This window comes from Moschus berezovskii, chromosome X (genome assembly GCF_049115385.1).
Source record: "Moschus berezovskii isolate FMDL1 chromosome X, NW_MosBer_1.0, whole genome shotgun sequence".
NCBI lineage: Eukaryota > Metazoa > Chordata > Mammalia > Artiodactyla > Moschidae > Moschus > Moschus berezovskii.
In genome coordinates, this window is record NC_142488.1 from 147,572,579 (window position 1) to 147,592,084 (window position 19,506).

Genomic DNA, 19,506 nt, shown 5'->3' on the forward strand with positions numbered 1-19,506 from the left:
CGAAGGTCAGGGTCACGTTCCCAGTGATGGTTTCTGGTGGCCTCCACTGCCCAGGGCCCTTGAGACCACCTGGACGAGCCAGCCCAAGGCTGGATTTCCCTTGCCCTAGGCGTGCCAGGACATAACACCTCCAGGAAGCGCCCACAGTGGGTTCCCATCCAGAGTAAGACACTCGGGTGCCTGTGCATGGGCACCAGCTTCAGGTGAGTCTTGAAGGCACGGCTGCACCTGGGTTCCTGGGAGCCAATGGAGGAGTTTATTCTGGGGATGTTAACCACCCGGGCAGTCGATCTGGGTGTCCAGAATGCAAGAGAAAGCTAAAAGGGAGTAGCTTTGGGGAGGAAAAAAGATCTGGTAGGTGTATCAAAATCAAGTCCAAAGCAAGTGGAAGCAAAGCAGTTCAGAGCATGCCCCCACCTCAGAGCAGAATGGAGTCAGTCCCCCTACACTTTGGCTCCCAGCATGTCTGTACACCACACACATGAGTTCAAGTGCACGTAGACACCACCACCTGCGCCCAGAAATCCGGTTGAGCCTGACCTCTAGGCTTAAGGTTGTCGCAAGCTTGAGAGAGACCTCAGAACACTGGAGAGGCATCTCCACACCCCGGGGGCTTGGGGCACGGCTGGGAACCAGAGAGTTAAAAGGTGCAAGCTCACTGGCATTTTAACACAGCAATACCTTTATTGCTTTTGAGGGTTTCCCTAGAGCAGACCCATCCTATTGCACAGCTGTTTTGATTTGGCAGGGTAGAAAGTCGCAGTGACAAAGGCTCTCTTCAAATCAAAGACACATGAAATGCCTGGTGTGACCGAAGGTAAAAGGGGTGCAGGCTTCAGAGGGCCAGGGGTCCATTGCTTTTCCTCCCTGTGGGCACCAGCTGTGATCAGCAGCTGCCTTGGCCGAGTGCTTCTGGCCCCCAATATGCAAGGATCCTTTGGAAATCCTGCTCCGTAGGGAAATCAGCCCAGCACTTCAGGAATGTGAAGACAAGACACCCACCGGCCTCATGAGGAGGAGAGTTGCAGAGAGCTGGAAGCTGACAAAAAGCTAGCGAGCCTGTGGTCTTAAAAGAACAAGGCGGGGTGAGGGGCCCCCTGGTAACTCCCTGCTATGGTGCAAAGCTTAGTAAACCCAGGATACAGGCACCCACTGCGGGGAACGGCACGCCTGGTCAAACGCTTCTTGCAATGTCTTCAGGGTTTCCTCAACACTATTATTGACCAGCGAGACGTCAAAGTAGTGCGCATACTGGCTGCGGATGGCCTCCGAGTCCTTCTGCAGCTGCTGCAGGGCGTCAGTCTGTGGAGGAGAGAAGGGAGAAGCCCATGGATGGAGCTGGCGGCGTGTGCCCTGCCCAGGAGGCCCAGGACGGTTCAAGTAGAGGCCTTGATTGCCATGCCCACTGCCCAACTTTGAATCACGTGCTGAAAAGCCTAAGGGCTTCCCTGGTGGCTTAGATGGTAAAGAATCTGCCTGCAATGTACGAAACCCTGGTTCAATCCCTGGATCAGGAAGATCCCCTGGAGAAGGAAATGACAACCCACTCCAGTATTCTTGCCTGGGAAATCCCATGGATGGAGGAGCCTGATGAGCTACAGTCCATGGGATCGCAAAGAGTCAGACACGACTGAGTGACTTTCATTCACTGAAAAAAAAAAAAAGCCTAAAACCCTGAAGCCCTTGCCTGAGAGTGTTAAGGGGCTGGGGTGTGCAGAGGTGCTCCCTGAAGACATCTTGGTAGCAATAAACATGAAAGTGAAAGGCAAAGTGCAAGTCACTCAGTTGTGTCTGACTCTTGGTGACCCCATGGACTATACAGTCCAAGGAATTCTCCAGGCCAGAATACTGGAGTGGGTAGCCTTTCCCTTCTCCAGGGGATCTTCCAAAGCCAGGGATCAAACCCAGGTTTCCCACATTTCGGGCAGATTCTTTCCCAGCTGAGCCACCAGGGAAGCCCAATAAACACTAAAAGGCCAAATTGAGAGGGGGTGGGGGCGGGGGGGGTTGCAACTGATACTATTAAGGGCTAATGACCCTCACACAGAGTTCCCAGAAATTAATGCCAATGACCGAACAAAAATAAGCTCAAGAGCTGACCAGGTAGTTCAGAGAAAAAACAGACAGACCTAGCCCTCGGGAGTCTAGACAAGATGCTTTACTGCTTCCAGTCAAACACTCAAGTTCAATGAGATTCCACTTCCCCATTCAGCAGACTCCCAAAGATGAAAGTGCAGGACATGCTCCTAAAACAGGGGGGCAAGTCCCCTGCCACATCCAAAATTCCCAACATGACCCCACCTGCAATCTCCCACAGACAGATTTGCACATGGGAGGCACACACACAGAATCATGGATTATCATACTGATGCTATTAAAAGTTTTAAACCTAAACAGCCATCAAGGAGGCAGTGAGGGAACTACAGTGAAGTCACTCACTCGTGTCCAACTCTTTGCGACCCCATGGACTGTAGCCCACCAGGCTCCTCCATCCATGGAATTTTCTAAGCAAGAGTACTGGCGTGGGTGGCCATTGCCTTCTTCAGGGGATCTTCTCAACCCAGCGATGGAACCCGGGTCTCCTGCGTTGCAGGCAGACGCTTTACCGTCTGAGCCGCCAGGGAATCCCTAGGGAACTAAATAATTCTGCTAAATCCACATGACGGGAGACCACAGCTCCTGAGAAAGGCCCAGGAAGGTCTCCACAGATGCGTTCAGGGAAAAGCAAAGTGTCTGCAGCAGGGTTTGGAGCTCGTCGGCCCTAGGGAGCCAGGAGGCTTCTCTACACGGTCCCCTCTCCCCACAGCACGCGCCCTGTGGGCCTAGGGCCACATATGTTCAGGGTCCCTGTCCCCCACATTTGCCCCTCTTAAGCCCACTATCCATCTCTGTGCTTCTGGAACAATGTAGTGGGTTAACAACTCCCCACTGAACAGAAACTCCATTACTTTGGCCACCTGATGCGAAGAGCTGACTCATTGGAAAAGACCCTGGTGCTGGGAAAGACTGAAGGCGGGAGGAGAAGGGGACGACAGAGGATGAGATGGTTAGATGGCATCACCGACTCGATGGACAGGAGTTTGGGTAAACCCCGGGAGCTGGAGATGGACAGGGAGGCCTGGTGTGCTATGGTCCATTCGGTCGCAAAGAATCAGACATGACTGAGCGACTGAACCGAACTGAACAGACTGGACGAGTGTGCTCTGTCCTCTTGGTCTCAAGGGCAGGAAGACAGCAGCAGCCAAGGCGTTGAGCTCTGCCAGCACCCTGCCAACCATCTGTCAGGTCTCCCGCCCCCCTACACAGATCCTACATTCCCACCTGAGTGCCTTGGTCAGTGGGTGCAATGAACACAATGAAAGGTGAAAGTTCTGCCGTCCGAACGATCTTCAGGGTCTGGGGGAAAAAACGGAGTGGAGGGAGGGAGAAGAGAGGGGAAAAAGAGTCAGCTATCACAGCAGACCCCTGGCAATTGACATCTTAGGGCCTCGCCAAGGCCAGGACTGTCTCTAGCATGGCTGGTCCAGCTCTTCCTCCCAGTGACCCCAGTGACAGCCCATGAAGCCGGGGTGCACGCCCTGCAGGGCCCCCCGAGCTGTGCTCTTCAGCACCCCGCTCCCGTCTGCTCCAGCCTTCCCCACCGACCCACCTGAGGCTCTATGTCCAGGATGGCCACCTTGTCCTGCTTGTGAATCTGGTGCACAGTCTCGAATTTGGTGCCAAACATGTTGCCCTGGTAGCTGCCAAACTCCAAGAACTCGTTGGCAGAGATGCTCCGCGTCATCTCCTCAGTGGAGATGAAGTGATATTCCTTGCCATCTTCTTCACTCTTCCTGGCCGGCCGTGTCGTATCTACACCCCAAGAACCCCAATCAATCCTTGAGCCACTCGGGGGCCCCCCTCCGCGGCTCCCAGGGGCACAGACCCTGGCGTTGCCACCGCCACCCCAGCTGCCTTTAGTGAAGGGGCTTCTGATTCAGGGAATCTTCTAAGGGCTTCCCTGGTGGCTAAGATGGTAAAAATGGGAGACCCAGGTTCGATCCCTGGGTCCGGAAGATCCCCTGGAGAAGGAAAGGGCCACCCACTCCAGTACTCTTTCTTAGAAAATTCCATGGATGGAGAAGCCAGGTGGGCTACAGTCCATGGGGGTCGCCAAGAACCGGATACGACTGAGCGACTTCACTTTCTTATTCAGGACCTTCAGGGCCTGACTCAAGAAAATGAAGTGGGCCAGGAACACGTTTAAGTGCTCCAGAATGAGCGCCCATCCTCCTGCCGTCATAAAGTTGCCTCTCTCTCCAACACCAACCCCAGGGACACAGAAGTTGGAAATCTTTGCAGAGCAGATCTGCAGAAACTTCACATGCGGTCCCATGGTTAAGACTCCACCCTCCAATGCAGGCTGGGGCACAGGTTTGAACCCTAGTCAGGGAACTAAGATCCCACGTGCCATGCAGTGTCGTGAAAAAATAAAAAATAAATAAAACCAATCTGCAGGCTATAGTCTGGATTTCTGAGAAGTGCACTGAAAGTCTCCCTTCTTTGACCCAACTTCTCCTTACCTTTCACCCACTCTCGCAAACTCAGTTCGCATTTTAAGTTAATGAATGACCCTAAATGCATGTTTCTTATGCAGACCAATAGCGTAACTACTTTGTTAGTTGCAGCAACTCTGGGGACAAATTTGTATCTTTCCAAATGATCTTTTCTTTTGATCATCAAACGTTTGGGGGAAAAAATCACAAAGAAGGGACTTCCCTGGCGTCTAGTGGTTAGGGCTCTATGTCTTTGCTGCAAAAGTGTGGGTTCAGTCCCTGGCCAGGGAGATTGGGATATCCCCAGCTACGTGGCATGGCCAAGAAGGAAAAAAGAAATCACAGAAAGACAGACCACTTTGGAACCATGGCCCTCAGGCCCCTGAGCTACTCACATGGGGCAGGGTATGCGAACTTGTCCGGGTTCTGGCTGAGCAGGGCACTCTTGATGTGGCTGCGGCCCACCCCGCTGGCTCCTGCATGGACAGAGGAGACAGGCATGCAGATCAATGCTTCCATTTCTTTCCCCAGAGACAAAGACAGGGCTAGAAAGAGGACTAATACGTGGGTTTTCATCTCTCAGAGCCCACGATCAGTGACAGATCAAAGCAAAGTGCGTGGGCTTCTGAAGGGCTGGGGTCAGGAGGATCCAGGGTTTCAGGGCCTGGTGTCCCGATGACAATTCAGAACACAGCTGAATTCGTTTGCACATAGGAGCTGGCTACCACAGGGCATTTTTAGTTTCTTTCTGAAGGTTATTTGCCTTCCTAGACTCTCCCCAAATGAATGGAACAGGCTTTTCCTGCAAGTTTAAACAGAACCTAAATACAGATCCTCTAACCAACTAACCTTTTCCCTCTAGAGACAGGGAGGACTTGCTCCATTTCAAAGAGCCATGAATCCTTTTCTGGAGAATGCAAGCATAGGCCTAGAGCATCCCTACTGCTGGCCAGACGGATAAACCACCTAAAAGAGTTAGTTGCTGAAAACCCTATCAGGTTTACCCTCTCTAGCAACGTGAACCAAGGAGAGTCCTGGTAAGGACTCAGAAAACTCTTAAATCTGCTCCATATGGAGGCCCAAGACACCCGACTTCTCGCTTCCTTTTCTTTCTCACTGCCCCCTACTTTTATTTGGAGGAACAGAGTGGGGAGAAGGCATGGAGGTAGATCACATCCTCCAGGGAGGGAGGCAATGGAGGTAGGGTACATCCTGCAGGCAGGGGAACACAAACAGAAATGTCGTGTCCAGTAGCAAAGCAACAAGAAGATACCGATGAGAACCAGGGTCTTCCTCTTGAATGCAGGCAGCCGAACCACTTCCTCATATGAAACAACATCCAACTGGTCAAAAACTAGGGACAAAGAAAAGCAAGCCAAGGTCATCCCAGAGCTGGGAAAACTGGGCAGGCTGAAATCAGCCAGACAGGCTCGGACACTGGCTGGGACAACTGCGGGTGGGACTGACCCTTGATGGTGGGTGCCCTTCCTTGGGGTCTATGTCTTGGTTTTCCCAACCCCCCTGCCATCAAAACTCAACATGGCTGTTGGTCAGTTCTTTTCACTCAAATTTTCTGTAAGTTTTTGGCCCCCAGCTATCAGCCCTAGCACTGTCATCTTCCTAGTACCGCCTGCACTGGCCCTTGTCGCAGGGGATTTGAGTGTCATCCTGACTCTGATCCTGCAGCCTCCCACATCACATAACTGCCTTCTGTGGCTCTGTGGAGACTCCTGACCTAGCAGGTGCTTTCAGGTCCTGTGATTTGCTCCTGTCTTTCTTGAAAATGCTCCCCACAGGAAGGAGGCATTTAACAGACAGTGGCTCAGTCATGGATGATTCTTCCTTTCTTATCTACAACCTGCTTGCACCCACAGCAGGTAAAGAACACAGAGTCAGTTCAGGAAAACAGGTCGCTATCTGAGGTGGCTCGAACCCTGCACTGGGTCATATTGATGTCGGCTGATGTATTGAGAAAGGTTTGGAAGGCAGTCAGGGTGGATCCCTGGGGGGAAAGCGTGATGAGCAGCCTTCCTCTCGCATGCCCTATGTGGAGCCAGGCAGAGGGATGTGGTCACAGGAGACCAGGAGCAGCGGCGACTCGGGGAGCGTACTTGCGCTGTGCTTCGCCAGGTACTTGTCTTTGTACTTCTTCTTTTTCCCAAAGGGGCTGCAGCTAGGGGCCTCGCTTGGAGCAGAATGGGCCCCACTCGCCACTCGCCTGGAGGGAAGAGACGACAGAGAACATCGGTGGCTTCTTGGTGCAATAGCCGTGGGCCACTTGCCTGTGCGGTCCCTCTACACAAAAACCCTAGAACCATCTGCCTCTGGCCCTTTCTCTCAAGGCATTATTTACAATAGCCAAGACGTGGAAACAACCTACATGTCCGCCAACAGATGAACGGATAAAGATGTAACATGCACATATGCGCGTGTGAGCGCACACACACAGAGGAATATTACTCAGCCACTAATAAAAAGAATGAAACTGCCAATTACAATAACATGGATGACCTAGAGAGTATTAGGCTTAGTGAAAACTCAGAGAAAAACAAAACTCTAAGTTATCACTTGTATGTGAAATCTAAAATATAAAATGAATGAATGAATAAGACAAAACGAACAGACTCACAGATATGGAGAACAAACTGATGGTTACCACTGAGGAAAAGGAAGACGGAGGGGCGATATAGGCATAGAAGATTAAGAGGTATCAATACAAAAACTGCTATGCATAAAATAAATAAGCTACAAGGATGTATTATATAGTATAGGGACATACAGCCGTTATTTTATAACTTTAAATGGAATATAGCGAATCCCCTGGCAGTGCAGTGCTTAGAGCTCTGCATTTTCACTGTCAAGGGTGTGGGTTCAATGCATGGTTGAGCAACTAAGATCCTGCAAGCCACACAGTGCAGCCAGAAAAAAAAAGAGTATAACATATAAAATAAATACTGTTTTCTATGTTTCTCTAGCGTCCTCTATGTTTTCTTGGGGTTTTATACTTTCTAGTCTAACACTTTGGTCTTTAATCCCTTTTCTTTTTGTAAATGGTGTGAAAAAATATTGTAATGTTATTTTGTAAAATAAATGTAGTTGTCCAGTTTTCCTAGCACCACTTATTGAAGACACTGTCTTTCCTCCTTTGCATATTCTTACCTCCTCTGTCATAGGTTATTTGATGTTAAGTACATGTCTTTATTTCTGGGCTCTCTGTTCCGTTCCATTGATCTGTGTGTCTGTTCTTGTGCCAGTACTATGCTATTTTTTTAACTTTTTATTTTGTATTGGGGTTTAGCCTATTAACAATGTTGTGATAGTTTCAGGTGGACAGCAAAGGGACTCAGCCATCTGTATACATGTATCCATTCTGCCCCAAACTCCCCTCCTATCCAGGCTGCCACATGACATTGAGCAGAGTTCAATGTGCTATACAGTAGGCCCTTGTTGGTTATCCATTTTAAATATAGCAGTGTAGGACTATGTTGTTTTGACGACTGTAGCTTTGTAGTATACTCTGAAGTCAGGGAACGTGCTAACTCCAGCTTTATTCTTTTTTCTTAAGATTGTGTTGGCAACTCAGGGGTTTTTTTTGTGTGTGTGGTTCCAAATAAGTTTCAGGATTGTTCTACATTGGTGAAAAATGTTACAGGTGTTTTGATAGGGATGGCAATCCGACCTGGGGACAGGGATAACCTTTTCTATGTACCACAAATGTGCATAAAGGCCACATCCTTAAAATTTGACTGTTCTCAGCAGGGCTCAGAGTCTGCCTACAATGCGGGAGACCCAGGTTCGATCCCTGGGTCGGGAAGATCCTCTGGAGAAGACAATGCCCACTCACTCCAGTCCTCTTGCCTGGAGAATCCCCTGGATGGAGGAGCCTGATGGGCTACAGTCCATGGGGTCGCAAAGAGTCGGACATGACTGAGTGACTTCACTTTCACTTTTTCTGCAGGACTCAGAAGATCATGGCTCAGAAGGGCGCTGGGGGAGGGGAGATTGAGTCCCAGTGCCACGGCCTGCTTTGTAAGCTTAAGGAAAGCATTTATGGTCACAGAGATCTGTGGACGCAGGGAGAACTAGTCAGGCTCCTTTAGCCATAAAATAGCCAGTCAAGCTCATAAGGGCATCATTGCCCCTGCTCCGTGCCCCTTCTGCTAGGAAAACTGGGAGGTTGGCCCCATTGAGCAACAGAAAGGATACAGGGCATGACAGATTGCAGAAGCTGGGCAGTTCTCTGTGGTGGGTGTGGGTCCTCGACCATCAGTGGCTCACCATTCCTGCAGCTCAGGGGAAGGGATCAGGCCCGCTGACTCCTGGGATGAGCCTTCCACCCGGCCCTGCCACCAATTGCTGTCATCCTTGTTGATGATCTGGATGACGTCCCCCGTGATGAACTTCAGTCCCGCCTCCTTGCAAGGGATCAGGTTGTCCTTTCTGGGATCATAGTCGAACTGCGCACGCATGAACATCTGAAAAAGCAGGTGAGGGGCGCTGCATTAGTGGAAAGTTTGGCTGTAAATAAGCAGGGTCTGCAATGCATAGACAGCAGGGAGGCAAAGACGCTGTGTGGTTACTGGGACTCAGCTATCCGTCCTGGCGTACAAAGCAGCTACTTTTATGAACGTGCCCCAAGTCTTGCTGCTGATATCACACAAAATGAGAAGATCATTTCAAATCAAAGCAAATTAAAACAAATCAAGCAAAAAAAGTGTTCAGTTCAGTTCAGTTCAGTCGCTCAGTCGTGTCCGACTCTCCGCGACCCCATGAATCACAGCACGCCAGGCCTCCCTGTCCATCACCAACTCCCTGAGTTCACTCAAACTCATGTCCACAGAGTCGGTGATACCATCCAGCCATCTCATTCTCGGTCGTCCCCTTCTCCTCCCGCCCCCAACCTTTCCCAGCATCAGAGTCTTTTCCAGTGAGTCAACTCGTCACATGAGGTGGCCAAAGTATTGCAGTTTCAGCTTTAGCATCAGTCCCTCCAATGAACATCCAGGATCGATCTCCCTTAGAATGGACTGGTTGGATCTCCTTGCAGTACAAGGGACTCTCAAGAGTCTTCTCCAACACCACAGTTCAAAAGCATCAATTCTTCGGCGATCAGCTTTCTTCACAGTCCAACTCTCACATCCATACATGACCACGGGAAAGACCATAGCCTTGACTAGATGGACCTTTGTTGGCAAAGTAATGTCTCTGCTTTTTAATATACTATCAAGGTTGGTCATAACTTTCCTTCCAAGGAGTAAGCGTCTTTTAATTTCATGGCTGCAATCAGCATCTGCAGTGATTTTGGAGCCCAAAAAAATAAAGTCTGACACTGTTTCCAGTTTTTCCATCTATTTCCCATGAAGTGATGGGACCTAGATTATCAAATTATCAAATAAAAACAACACCTACTATGCTTGAAATTTAGTATTTCTTTATACACGGAAGCAAAGACAGACTGGAAGAAGCTATTTGGTCAGAACTTAATACCAGCTATCTCGGATAGGAAGATCAGGGGTGTAACTCCAACCCAAAGAAACAAAGAAAGCAGGAAGGAGCAGAAAGCAATGAAACAGAAAAATAGGGTTGAAAGGATCAAGAGAGGCGATACTGGTTCTCTGAAGATTCATGAAATTCAGGCCGACTGAAAAACGAGAGAAGACACCACTTCCCAGTAGAGAGCAAAGTGTAACACCACCAACACAGTGGCCAAAAGGAAGGGGGAAAACGCCAGAGAATTCTCAGTGAGGATGCGGTGGAGCTGGAACTGGAAGCCAGGAATGGAAAATGGTACAGCTACCTTGGAAAACAGTTGGGCAACATCACCACAGTTGAACATGCTCCACAACTCATCAGAAATGCACTGAAACTCAGATACAATGAGGTTCATGGCAGCACTGTTTTTTGTTTTTTTGTAAGAACCAAAAAGCTGGAATTGCAGAAGGCCCTCAAGAGCATGTTCATATGAGAAGTGAATAGGAAGGAATCACATGTACACCCATGGCTGATTCATGTGAATGTATGGCAAAAATGACCACAATATTATACAGTAATTAGCCTCCAATTAAAATTTTTTTAAAATTTTAAAAATTCAAACAAACAAAAAAAAAGAAGGAATCATCAGTTGCTACAGCACAGACTTCACACCCAGTGAACAAAACAAGAGGATTCTAAAGGATTTGTACTGTGTGAGTCAATGTACACAAATTCCCAAAAGGGGCAAAACTCATCTCTGGAGTGAGAAGTCAGGGTTGGTGAACTGGAAATGGGGATGGAGACTCTCAGGGTGCTGGTCACATGGGTGTGGTAAGTTTGTGAAAATTCATCTAGTTTTATACCTACAATTTGTGTACTTTGTTGTCTATGTGCCCATGTACACCAAAACTTCAATCTTAAGAAGTTTACTTGACAAGAAAATTATAACATCACACATTAAGTAACCTGGGACGGAAACTTCAGAGTGATATTTGTCAAAATTCATCTGACAGGGCCCTGTCCAAGCCATTTCCCTCCTAAGCCATGATGCGCTGTGTGTGAAGGGGGGTCGCCGAATCAGGAGATGGGCCTTTGCTCTCACATGCAGGACACGCAGCAAAGGCCTGTCAGTCTGCAACGTGTCAATTTGGCTCAGAGAGTACTAGGCAGCTCCACTGATTAGAATCACATCAATCAATTAAATTCTGAGAACATCCTGGGTCTGAATCCTGCCGTCATCGCAACAGAGAAAATGCTGCCACCTACTTGCAGTGCTGGAAGCCGATTTTGCTGGTTGGGAATTACTTTCAATGAGATCATTCCTTTCGTTTCTTTCTATTAAAAAAAGAAACATGAAATAACTGTAAGTAAAATGAAATTGGCTGAGTGGAGTTCTCATGAAGTCATTTTTCCCCTCCCAAAGGCCCATGAGGTTTTATTTTTTTTTTCCCAATAGCCATCATTGCACTTTGAAATGTTGTAGCAGAACACTTTCTTTGAAACTGAAATGTCATGTGCCCCATAAACCAGCATAATAACATGAACTAAAGGCTGATTGTCCCTCCTCTTCACCAGTGACCCCAAAAGATCCCCAGAAGTACTTAAAATGAACCCCTAAAATGAACACATATGTCCACACTTTTCTGTACAATATAAACATGTACATATATTTATACACATATTCATATTTATGCATTTTTGTTGTTTTTAACAAAATAGGAATATACTATAAGCATGACTCAACGACTTGCTTCCAGGTCGATATATGAAGACTTCACTCACTCTCTCCGATGGCTCAGTTATATCCCTTGTGTGATGGTGGTCTCAGGCACCATCCCCATTAGTGGGCGTGTCCATTGTCACCAGTTTTTGTTTTTTCTTCTACAACCTGTGCTTCCCTGGTGGCTCAGACAGTAAAGCACCTGCCCGCAATGCGGGAGACCCAGGTTCGATCCCTGAGTCGAGAAGATCCGCTGGAGAAGGCAATGGCCACCCATTCCAGTACTCTTGCCTAGAAAATTCCATGGATGGAGGAGCCGGGTGGGCTATAGTCCAGGGGCTCGCAAAGAGTCAGACACGACTAAGCGACTTCACTTTCTTTCTTTCTTTCTTACAACCTGCTGCCAGAGACCCCCTTCAACATATGTCCTTATATATTTGCATTTGATTTCTACAGAATAGAACCCCATGAGAAAAATGTGGAATCAAATGGTAAAAACACTTTTAGAGCTATCCTCGACTATTCTTCTATAGACATTCCACTCTCACTAGGAGAAACTCTATAGGACCAACAACCGAGTTTCTTCTACAAAGATCAGATCAGAAAACAGAAGGATTCAAAGAGTCTTAAAAGATGTATCCATCAACCGCAGTGTGTGGACGTGACCTGGATCCTGATGCAAATACCCAAAGCATGTACCCCAGACACATGCGGTAGTAATTATTGTTGGGTTGCCCAGTCGTGTCTGACTCTTCGTGACCCCATGGACCGCAGCACACCAGGCCTCCCTGTCCATCACCAACTCCCAGAATTTACTTAAACTCAGGTCCATCAAGTTGGGGATGCCATCCAACCATGTCATCCTCTGTTGTCCCCTTCTCGCCCTGCCTTCAATCTTTCCCAGCATCAGAGACTTTTGTTCCCCTCTATCTTTAGGCCTTACCCTCTGTAAACAACCCCTTCATTCAGCATCTTATCCACCTTCTGGAGTGGGTCACCTGTCTCCTGCCAGGACCCTGGCTGGAGTGTTTCATGCTCACCAGCATGAGGAGCTGACTCATATCCTCACAGCATACCCTGCACAGAACACATTCCTCTGCCCTTGGCCTTAAACATTTCTTCTCAATAGAATGTGATGCACAGGTTTTTTTTCTGAGCCCAGGGCAAGGCTGTATCCCTTAGTCTTGAAAAAACTGTTTCAAATATATGAACATTCAAAATTTACACTTCTTTTTGATTTGTGTAAATATAATCAACTACGTAAAAGTTAATTTGTATTATGTAGCAAAAGATACCATATACAATACACTTGGAAACATAATGGGCTTCCCTTGTAGCTCAGTCGATAAATAATCTGCCTGCAGTGCAGGAGACCTGGGTTTGATCCCTGGGTTGGGAAGATCCCCTGGAGAAGGACATGGCAACCCACTCCAGTATCCTCGCCTGGAAAATCTCACGGACAGAGGAGCCTGGTAGGCTACAGTCCATGGGGTCGCAAAGAATCGGGCATAACTGAGCGACTAACACTGACTTACTTACTAGAAACATATTATTGTGCATATAATAGGCAGACAGTTAATAATCAATATTTCAAGTGCTTCTAAACTTTGTTATGTGGGCTTCCCTGGTGGCTCAGATGGTAAAGAATCTGCCTGCAACGCCGGAGACCCGGGTTCAATCCTTGGGTTAGGAAGATCCCCTGAGAAGGAAATGGCAACCCACTCCAGTATTCTTGCCTGGAGAATTCCATGGACAGAGGAGCCTGGTGGGTTACATTGCATGGGATTGCAAAGAGTTGGACACGACTGAGCAACTAACAATCAGGCTCACTCAAACTCTGTTATAAAAAGATAACCAACCCAACAGACAACAGGGCAAAAAGATACAAGAAGGAAAAGCATACGGCCAATGAGTTCTTGAAAAGTGCTCAACTTTGGCTCTGGGAATAAAATTAGAAAAGTAAAGCGACCATGAAGTACTTGGCACCCGTCAGATTGGCAGAAATTTAAAAGGAATATTAACATGTAATTCTGGCAATGTTCAGTTTTCTCATCCCTGGTTCAAACCACACTTGTCTTCGAGTTTCTATTCTCTGTTTTATTCCCATGCTAAGTGCCTGAGGGGTGCTTCCTATTAGCCATGGCCAATGACACTCAACTACTCCATGTGATTTTTCCTGCTTTGCTTACAGCAATGGTCTCCACTGTGTGCAGGGCTGAAGAACTACGGTGAAGAATCTGGAGGGGCAAACACCCAGCACAACTGAATCTAGAGGGCACATTCAATGTCTCCTCTCAGTTCAGTTCAGTTGCTCAGTCATGTCCAAATCTTTGCAACCCCATGGAGTTCAGCAGGACAGGCTTCTCTGAACATCACCAACTCCCAGACCATGCTCAAACTCATGTCCATCAAGTCGGTGATGCAATCCAACCATCTCATCCTCTGTAGTCCCCTTCTTCTCCTGCCTTCAATCTTTCCCAGCATCAGGGTCTTTTCAAATGAGTCAGTTCTTCGCATCAGGTGGCCCAAATATTGGAGTTTCAGCATCAGTCCTTTCAATGAATATTCAGAACTGATTTCCTTTAGGATGGACTGGTTGGACCTCCTTGCAGTCCAAGGGACTCTCAAGAGTCTTCTCCAACACAATTCAAAAGCATCAATTCTGTGGCACTCAGCTTTCTTTATGGTCCAACTCTTACACCGATACATGACTCCTGGAAAAACCATAACCTTGACTACATGGACCTTTGTCGGCAAAGTGATGTCTCTGCTTTTTAATTTGCTGTCTAGGTCAGTGATAGCTTTTCTTCCAAGGAGCAAACGTCTTTTAATTTCATGGCTGCAGTCACCATCTGCAGTGATTTTGGAGCCCCCCAAAATAAAGTCTGTCACTGTTTCCATTGTTTCCCCATGTATTTGGCATGAAGTTATGGGACCGGATGCCTTGATCTTAGTTGTTTGAATGGTGAGTTTTAAGCCAGATTTTTCACTCTCCTGTTTCACTTTTATCAAGAGGCTCTTTACTTCCTCTTCACTTTCTGCCGTAAGTGTGGTGTCATCTGCATATCTGACGTCATTGATATTTCTCCTGGCAATCTTGATTCCAGCTTGTGCTTATCCAGCCTGGCATTTCTCATGATGTACTGTGCATATAAATTAAATAAGCAAGGTGACAATATACAGCTTTGACAAACTTCTTTCCCAATTTGGAACCAGTCTGTTGTTCCATGTCCAGTTCTAACTGTTGCTTCTTGACTTGTATACAGATTTCTCAAGAGGCAGATCAGGTGGTCTGCTATTCCCATCTGTTTCAGAATTTTCCAGTTTGTTGTGATCTACACAGTCAAAGGCTTTGACAGCAGTAGATGTTTTTCTGGAACTCTCTTGCTTTTTCCATGATCCAACAGATGTTGGCAATGTAATCTCTGGTTCCTCTGCCTTTTCTAAAACCAGCTTGAACATATGGAAATTCACGGATCAGGTACTGCTGAAGCCTTGCTTGGAGAATTTTGAGCATTACTTTGCTAGCATGTGCTGCTGCTGCTGCTGCTAAGTCACTTCAATCGTGTCCGACTCTGTGCGACCCCATAGACAGCAGCCCACCAGGCTCCCCCGTCCCTGGGATTCTCCAGGCAAGAACACTGGAGTGGGTTGCCATTTCCTTCTCCAATGTGTGAAAGTGAAAAGTGAAAGTGAAGTCGCTCAGTCATGTCTGACTCATAGCATGTGAGATGAGTTCAATTGTGCAATAGTTTCAACATTCTTTGGCATTGCCCTTCTTTGGGATTGGAATGAAAACTGACCTTTTCCAGTCCTGTGGCCACTGCTGAGTGTTCCAAATTTGCTGGCATATTGGGTGCAGCACTTTCACAGCATCATTGTTTAGGATTTGAAATAGCTCAACTGGAATTCCATCACCTCCAGTAGCTATGTTCATAGTGATGCTTCCTAAGGCCCTCTTGGCTTTGCATTCCAGGATGTCTGGCTTTAGGTGAGTGACCACACCATCATGATTATCTGGGTCGTGAAGATCTTTTTGGTATAGCTCTTCTGTGTATTCTTGCCACCTCTTCTTAATATCCTCTGCTTGTGTTAGATCCACAGCATTCCTGTCCTTTATTGTGCCCATCTTTGTATGAAATGTTCCCTTGGTATCTCTAAGTTTCTTGAAGAGGTCTCTACTCTTTCCCATTCTATTATTTTCCTCTATTTCTTTGCATTGATCACTGAGGACGGCTTTATTATCTCTCCTTTCTATTCTTTGGAACTCTGCATTTATATGGTATACCTTTCCTTTTCTCCTTTGCCTTTTGCCTCTCTTCTTTTCTCAGCTATTTGTAAGGCCTTCTCAGATAACATTTTGCTTTTTTGAATTTCTTTTTCTTGGGGATGGTCTTGATAACCACCTCCTGTACAATGTCACGAGCCTCCATCCATAGTTCTTCAGGCACTCTGTCTATCAGACCTAATCCCTTGAATCTATTTGTCACTTCCACTGTATAATTGTAAGGGATTTGATTTAGGTCATACCTGAAAGGTCTATTGGTTTCCCCTACTTTCTCTAATTTAAGTCTGAATTTGGCAATAAGGAGTTCATGATCTGAGCCATAGTCAGCTCCCAGTCTTGTTTTCGCTGACTGTATAGAGCTTTTCCATCTCTGGCTACAAAGAATATAATTAATCTGATTTTGGTATTGACCATCTGGTGACGGCCATGTGTAGAGTCTTCTCCTGTGTTGTCAGAAGAGGGTGTTTGCTATAACCAGTGTGTTCTCTTGGCAAAGCTCTGTTGGCCTTTGCCCTGCTTCATTCTGTACTCCAAGGCCAAATTTGCCTATTACTCCAGGTATCTCCTGACTTCCTACTTTTGCATTTCAGTCCCATATAATGAAAAGGACATCTTTTTGGGTATTAGTTCTAGAATGTCTTTTAGGTCTTCATAGAACCGTTCAACTTCAGCTTCTTAAGCCTTAGTGGTTGGGGCATAGACTTGGATTACTCTGATACTGAATGGTTTGTCTTGGAAACGAACAGAGATCATTCTGTCATTTTGACGTTTCATCTATTAGTCTAATTGCTCTCTGTAAGAAATCTATAATAGAAGAATAGTGATTACTAGCATCTTCAGATGACTTAAAAAGTGAATTCTGCTCCAAATCACAGGGCTGGAGTAAAGGAGAGTGGCATTCAGGGCTTCCATTAAAGACTGAGGACTTCTGGCACTCAGTAAAGAGCTTTTTCTAGACACTCTGGGTCATCTGCCTTGTTTTAGAAGTTTACTAAATGAAAACAGAGAGTTGTCATTTCTTGAGTGATAAGAGGCCCTTCAATGAGGTATAAACACTTTCACAGAAAAATGTGGTACGTGGACAGTAATCCCGATCCACAGTTCACCAAGACAAGGGCAGAGTGGATACCCACCATCGCCTTCTGCAGCTGATCTACCGAGTGATTAGTCACGTTTGTGCCATTGATTTCTAAGATCTCGTCCCCAACGTGAAGTGAGCCTACCAACAAAAGAACACAGGTTCAGAAAAAAGCTGTCAATAGGAGTCAAAACACTGCAGGAAAGAAACTGTGATTTATAGCACATGATACAATAGATTGTGTAAAAAAAACACAGGGTTGGAAGTATTCGACCACAAGAGACCGGAATATTCTATTGATGGCCCTCTGTGTCCTATGAAGACCAGCACTGGGAAGTTGACTATGTCATCTGCCTTGACTTTAGGACTCCGAGTGAAGAATAAAAGTACCTGATCCTCAAAACGTTCTGGAACTAGAGTGCCCCTGATCTCTGGGGCCTCTGATAACAGCTATACACATTTAAAGAAACCAGAAAGTGAAGAACTTGGCACTCTGAAGTCACCAGCAAGCTTGGTGTTTTTCTGCTGTTAAGCTAAAACCTCCAAACACTACCAAGTGGTCAAGTTAATCACTGTTTAGAATCTATATGATTCTCTGTGAAGAGTGGTTATCTTACCTGCGCTCCCCTAGATACAAAGAAAAGTGCTTTTACTAACGGATGCATCTGCAAATTGATGGCTGCTTCCCATGAAGGAGATACAGCAGTTAGTAAAATATGTGTTAATGTCTATTTGCTTAGTTTTTTTTTTTTTTCTGGCCATGCCGTTCAGCTAATGGAACCAAGGATTGAACCAGGGCCCACAGCCATGAGAACATGAGTCCTAAATACTGATGTGCCAGGGAATTCCCTATTTTCTCAGTTTAACTGGTAGCCCCAGGAGGCAGAGATGGTCTCTTTGCTTCACTGCTATGTATTCAAAGGCGAATGAAAGGGGTTGCATATATTAATTGCTCAAATGTTACCTAACAGGAAAAATAGTAGTGTCACGAAGTATAGAAGAAGGCTGGACCTATACCTTGTCTGTGGACCATGCCCCCATGGAGAATTCTGGCCACCGTACATGACTGCTTCTCGTTCAGCTTCAGCGTGATTCCCTGGAAGACAGACAAAGTCATAGCATGCTTGACTGTGAGCTATTTCTGAGCTGATCTTTTATTTTGTTTGTTTTAGTTCTATCAGTTTATTGTTACCAACTCTCCACCCTCATGCACGTGTGCTCAGTCCTCTAACCCCATGGACTGCAGCCCTCCAGGCTCCTCTTTGTCCATGGACGTTTCCAGGCAGGAATACTGGAGTTGGTTGCTGTTTCCGTCTCTAGGCTAAGCTGATCTTTAAGACATCTGAAAGTGATGTCTTGGGAGAAAGACTTTCTGTCTCCACCACCTGGGGCGTCAACCACTGGAAGAGGAAAGGAAGCCCACTCTGGGGCGGGGGGTGGGGGGGAGGTTGGGGGGTGATGGTGGCGAAAAACAGGGGTTACCATGGGCTCCTCGGTGACCTTCTCGAACTGGATGAGCCGCACCTTCCGGACCTCCTGGCCCTGAGTCTGGGCTGGGCTCCCCGGGGCAGCGGGCCCATTGGTGTACATGTCCTCCATCACAGCACTCAGCTGGGGTGACGCAGGCTGGTGGGACAAAAGAGCAGAGCATTGGATGAAGCAAGCAGCTGAGGTGATCCCCAGGATGTCACTGCAGGTCTACAACCCCCAAAGCTACGGAAAGTGAAAGTGAAGTTGCTCAGTCGTGTCCGACTCTTTGCGACCCCATGGACTGTAGCCCACCAGGCTCCTCCATCCAGGGAATTTTCTAAGCAAGAGTACTGGAGTGGGTGGCCATTCCCTTTTGCAGGGGATCTTCCTGACCCAGGGATCGAACCCGGATCTCCCGCATTGTATGCAGGCGCTTTACCATCTGAGTTACCAGGGAATCCCAAGCTACGTAAACCAATGCTTATCTCCTTAGGCTGGTAGCCGACTGCATTCAACTTGATGGGCCATGTTATTTATCCAACGGGCCACCCCTCCCATTGGCCCGAGATGCCACGTGAACTGTGATCCCTTGACCCCAACCATGCAGACAGCACAGCCAGATGAATTACACTCTGGAAAGACTCTTCATGATATATCTGAAGTTAATTTAAGGCCTCTGGCCTGGGCAGGAGGACAGACAGAAAGCTGGTCTTAGTAATCCACGGTGCCAGGTCAACCCGCAGGGGCAGCAGGAATGTTCATCCCCACCTGACTTTCTAGACAAAACCAGACAGTTGGCAGCACCAAACAGAAAAGGTGAGACAGCCAAGCTTTGAGAAAAGCAGCACAGCGCATCGTCAAAACCAGGGAGGAAGCAGAAGTGCCTTCTATCTGACACAAAGGAGCCAAATGACAATATGACAACTAAAAAATATAAATACCT

The 19,506-nt window shown here is 47.1% G+C and overlaps 1 protein-coding gene across 2 annotated transcripts in view; it reads right to left on the reverse strand.

Annotated features, from left to right (window-relative positions):
- Nucleotides 1–659: 659 nt before the first annotated feature.
- Nucleotides 660–19,506, reverse strand: part of MPP1 (MAGUK p55 scaffold protein 1) — a 29,712-nt gene continuing 10,865 nt past the window's right edge. The window contains exons 2-12 of one of the 2 annotated variants that reach the window (XM_055438297.2): nucleotides 18,576–18,719; nucleotides 18,111–18,189; nucleotides 17,149–17,234; nucleotides 11,274–11,342; nucleotides 8,814–9,010; nucleotides 6,647–6,753; nucleotides 5,809–5,889; nucleotides 4,931–5,011; nucleotides 3,650–3,852; nucleotides 3,322–3,396; nucleotides 660–1,302 (exon numbers count right to left, since the gene is read on the reverse strand). In XM_055438297.2, the coding sequence (XP_055294272.2) occupies nucleotides 1,126–1,302; nucleotides 3,322–3,396; nucleotides 3,650–3,852; nucleotides 4,931–5,011; nucleotides 5,809–5,889; nucleotides 6,647–6,753; nucleotides 8,814–9,010; nucleotides 11,274–11,342; nucleotides 17,149–17,234; nucleotides 18,111–18,189; nucleotides 18,576–18,719 (1,299 nt within the window). In that variant the 3' untranslated portion in view covers nucleotides 660–1,125. The remainder of the gene's footprint in view (nucleotides 1,303–3,321; nucleotides 3,397–3,649; nucleotides 3,853–4,930; nucleotides 5,012–5,808; nucleotides 5,890–6,646; nucleotides 6,754–8,813; nucleotides 9,011–11,273; nucleotides 11,343–17,148; nucleotides 17,235–18,110; nucleotides 18,190–18,575; nucleotides 18,720–19,506) is intronic. The other variant, XM_055438298.2, reaches the window with a different exon arrangement.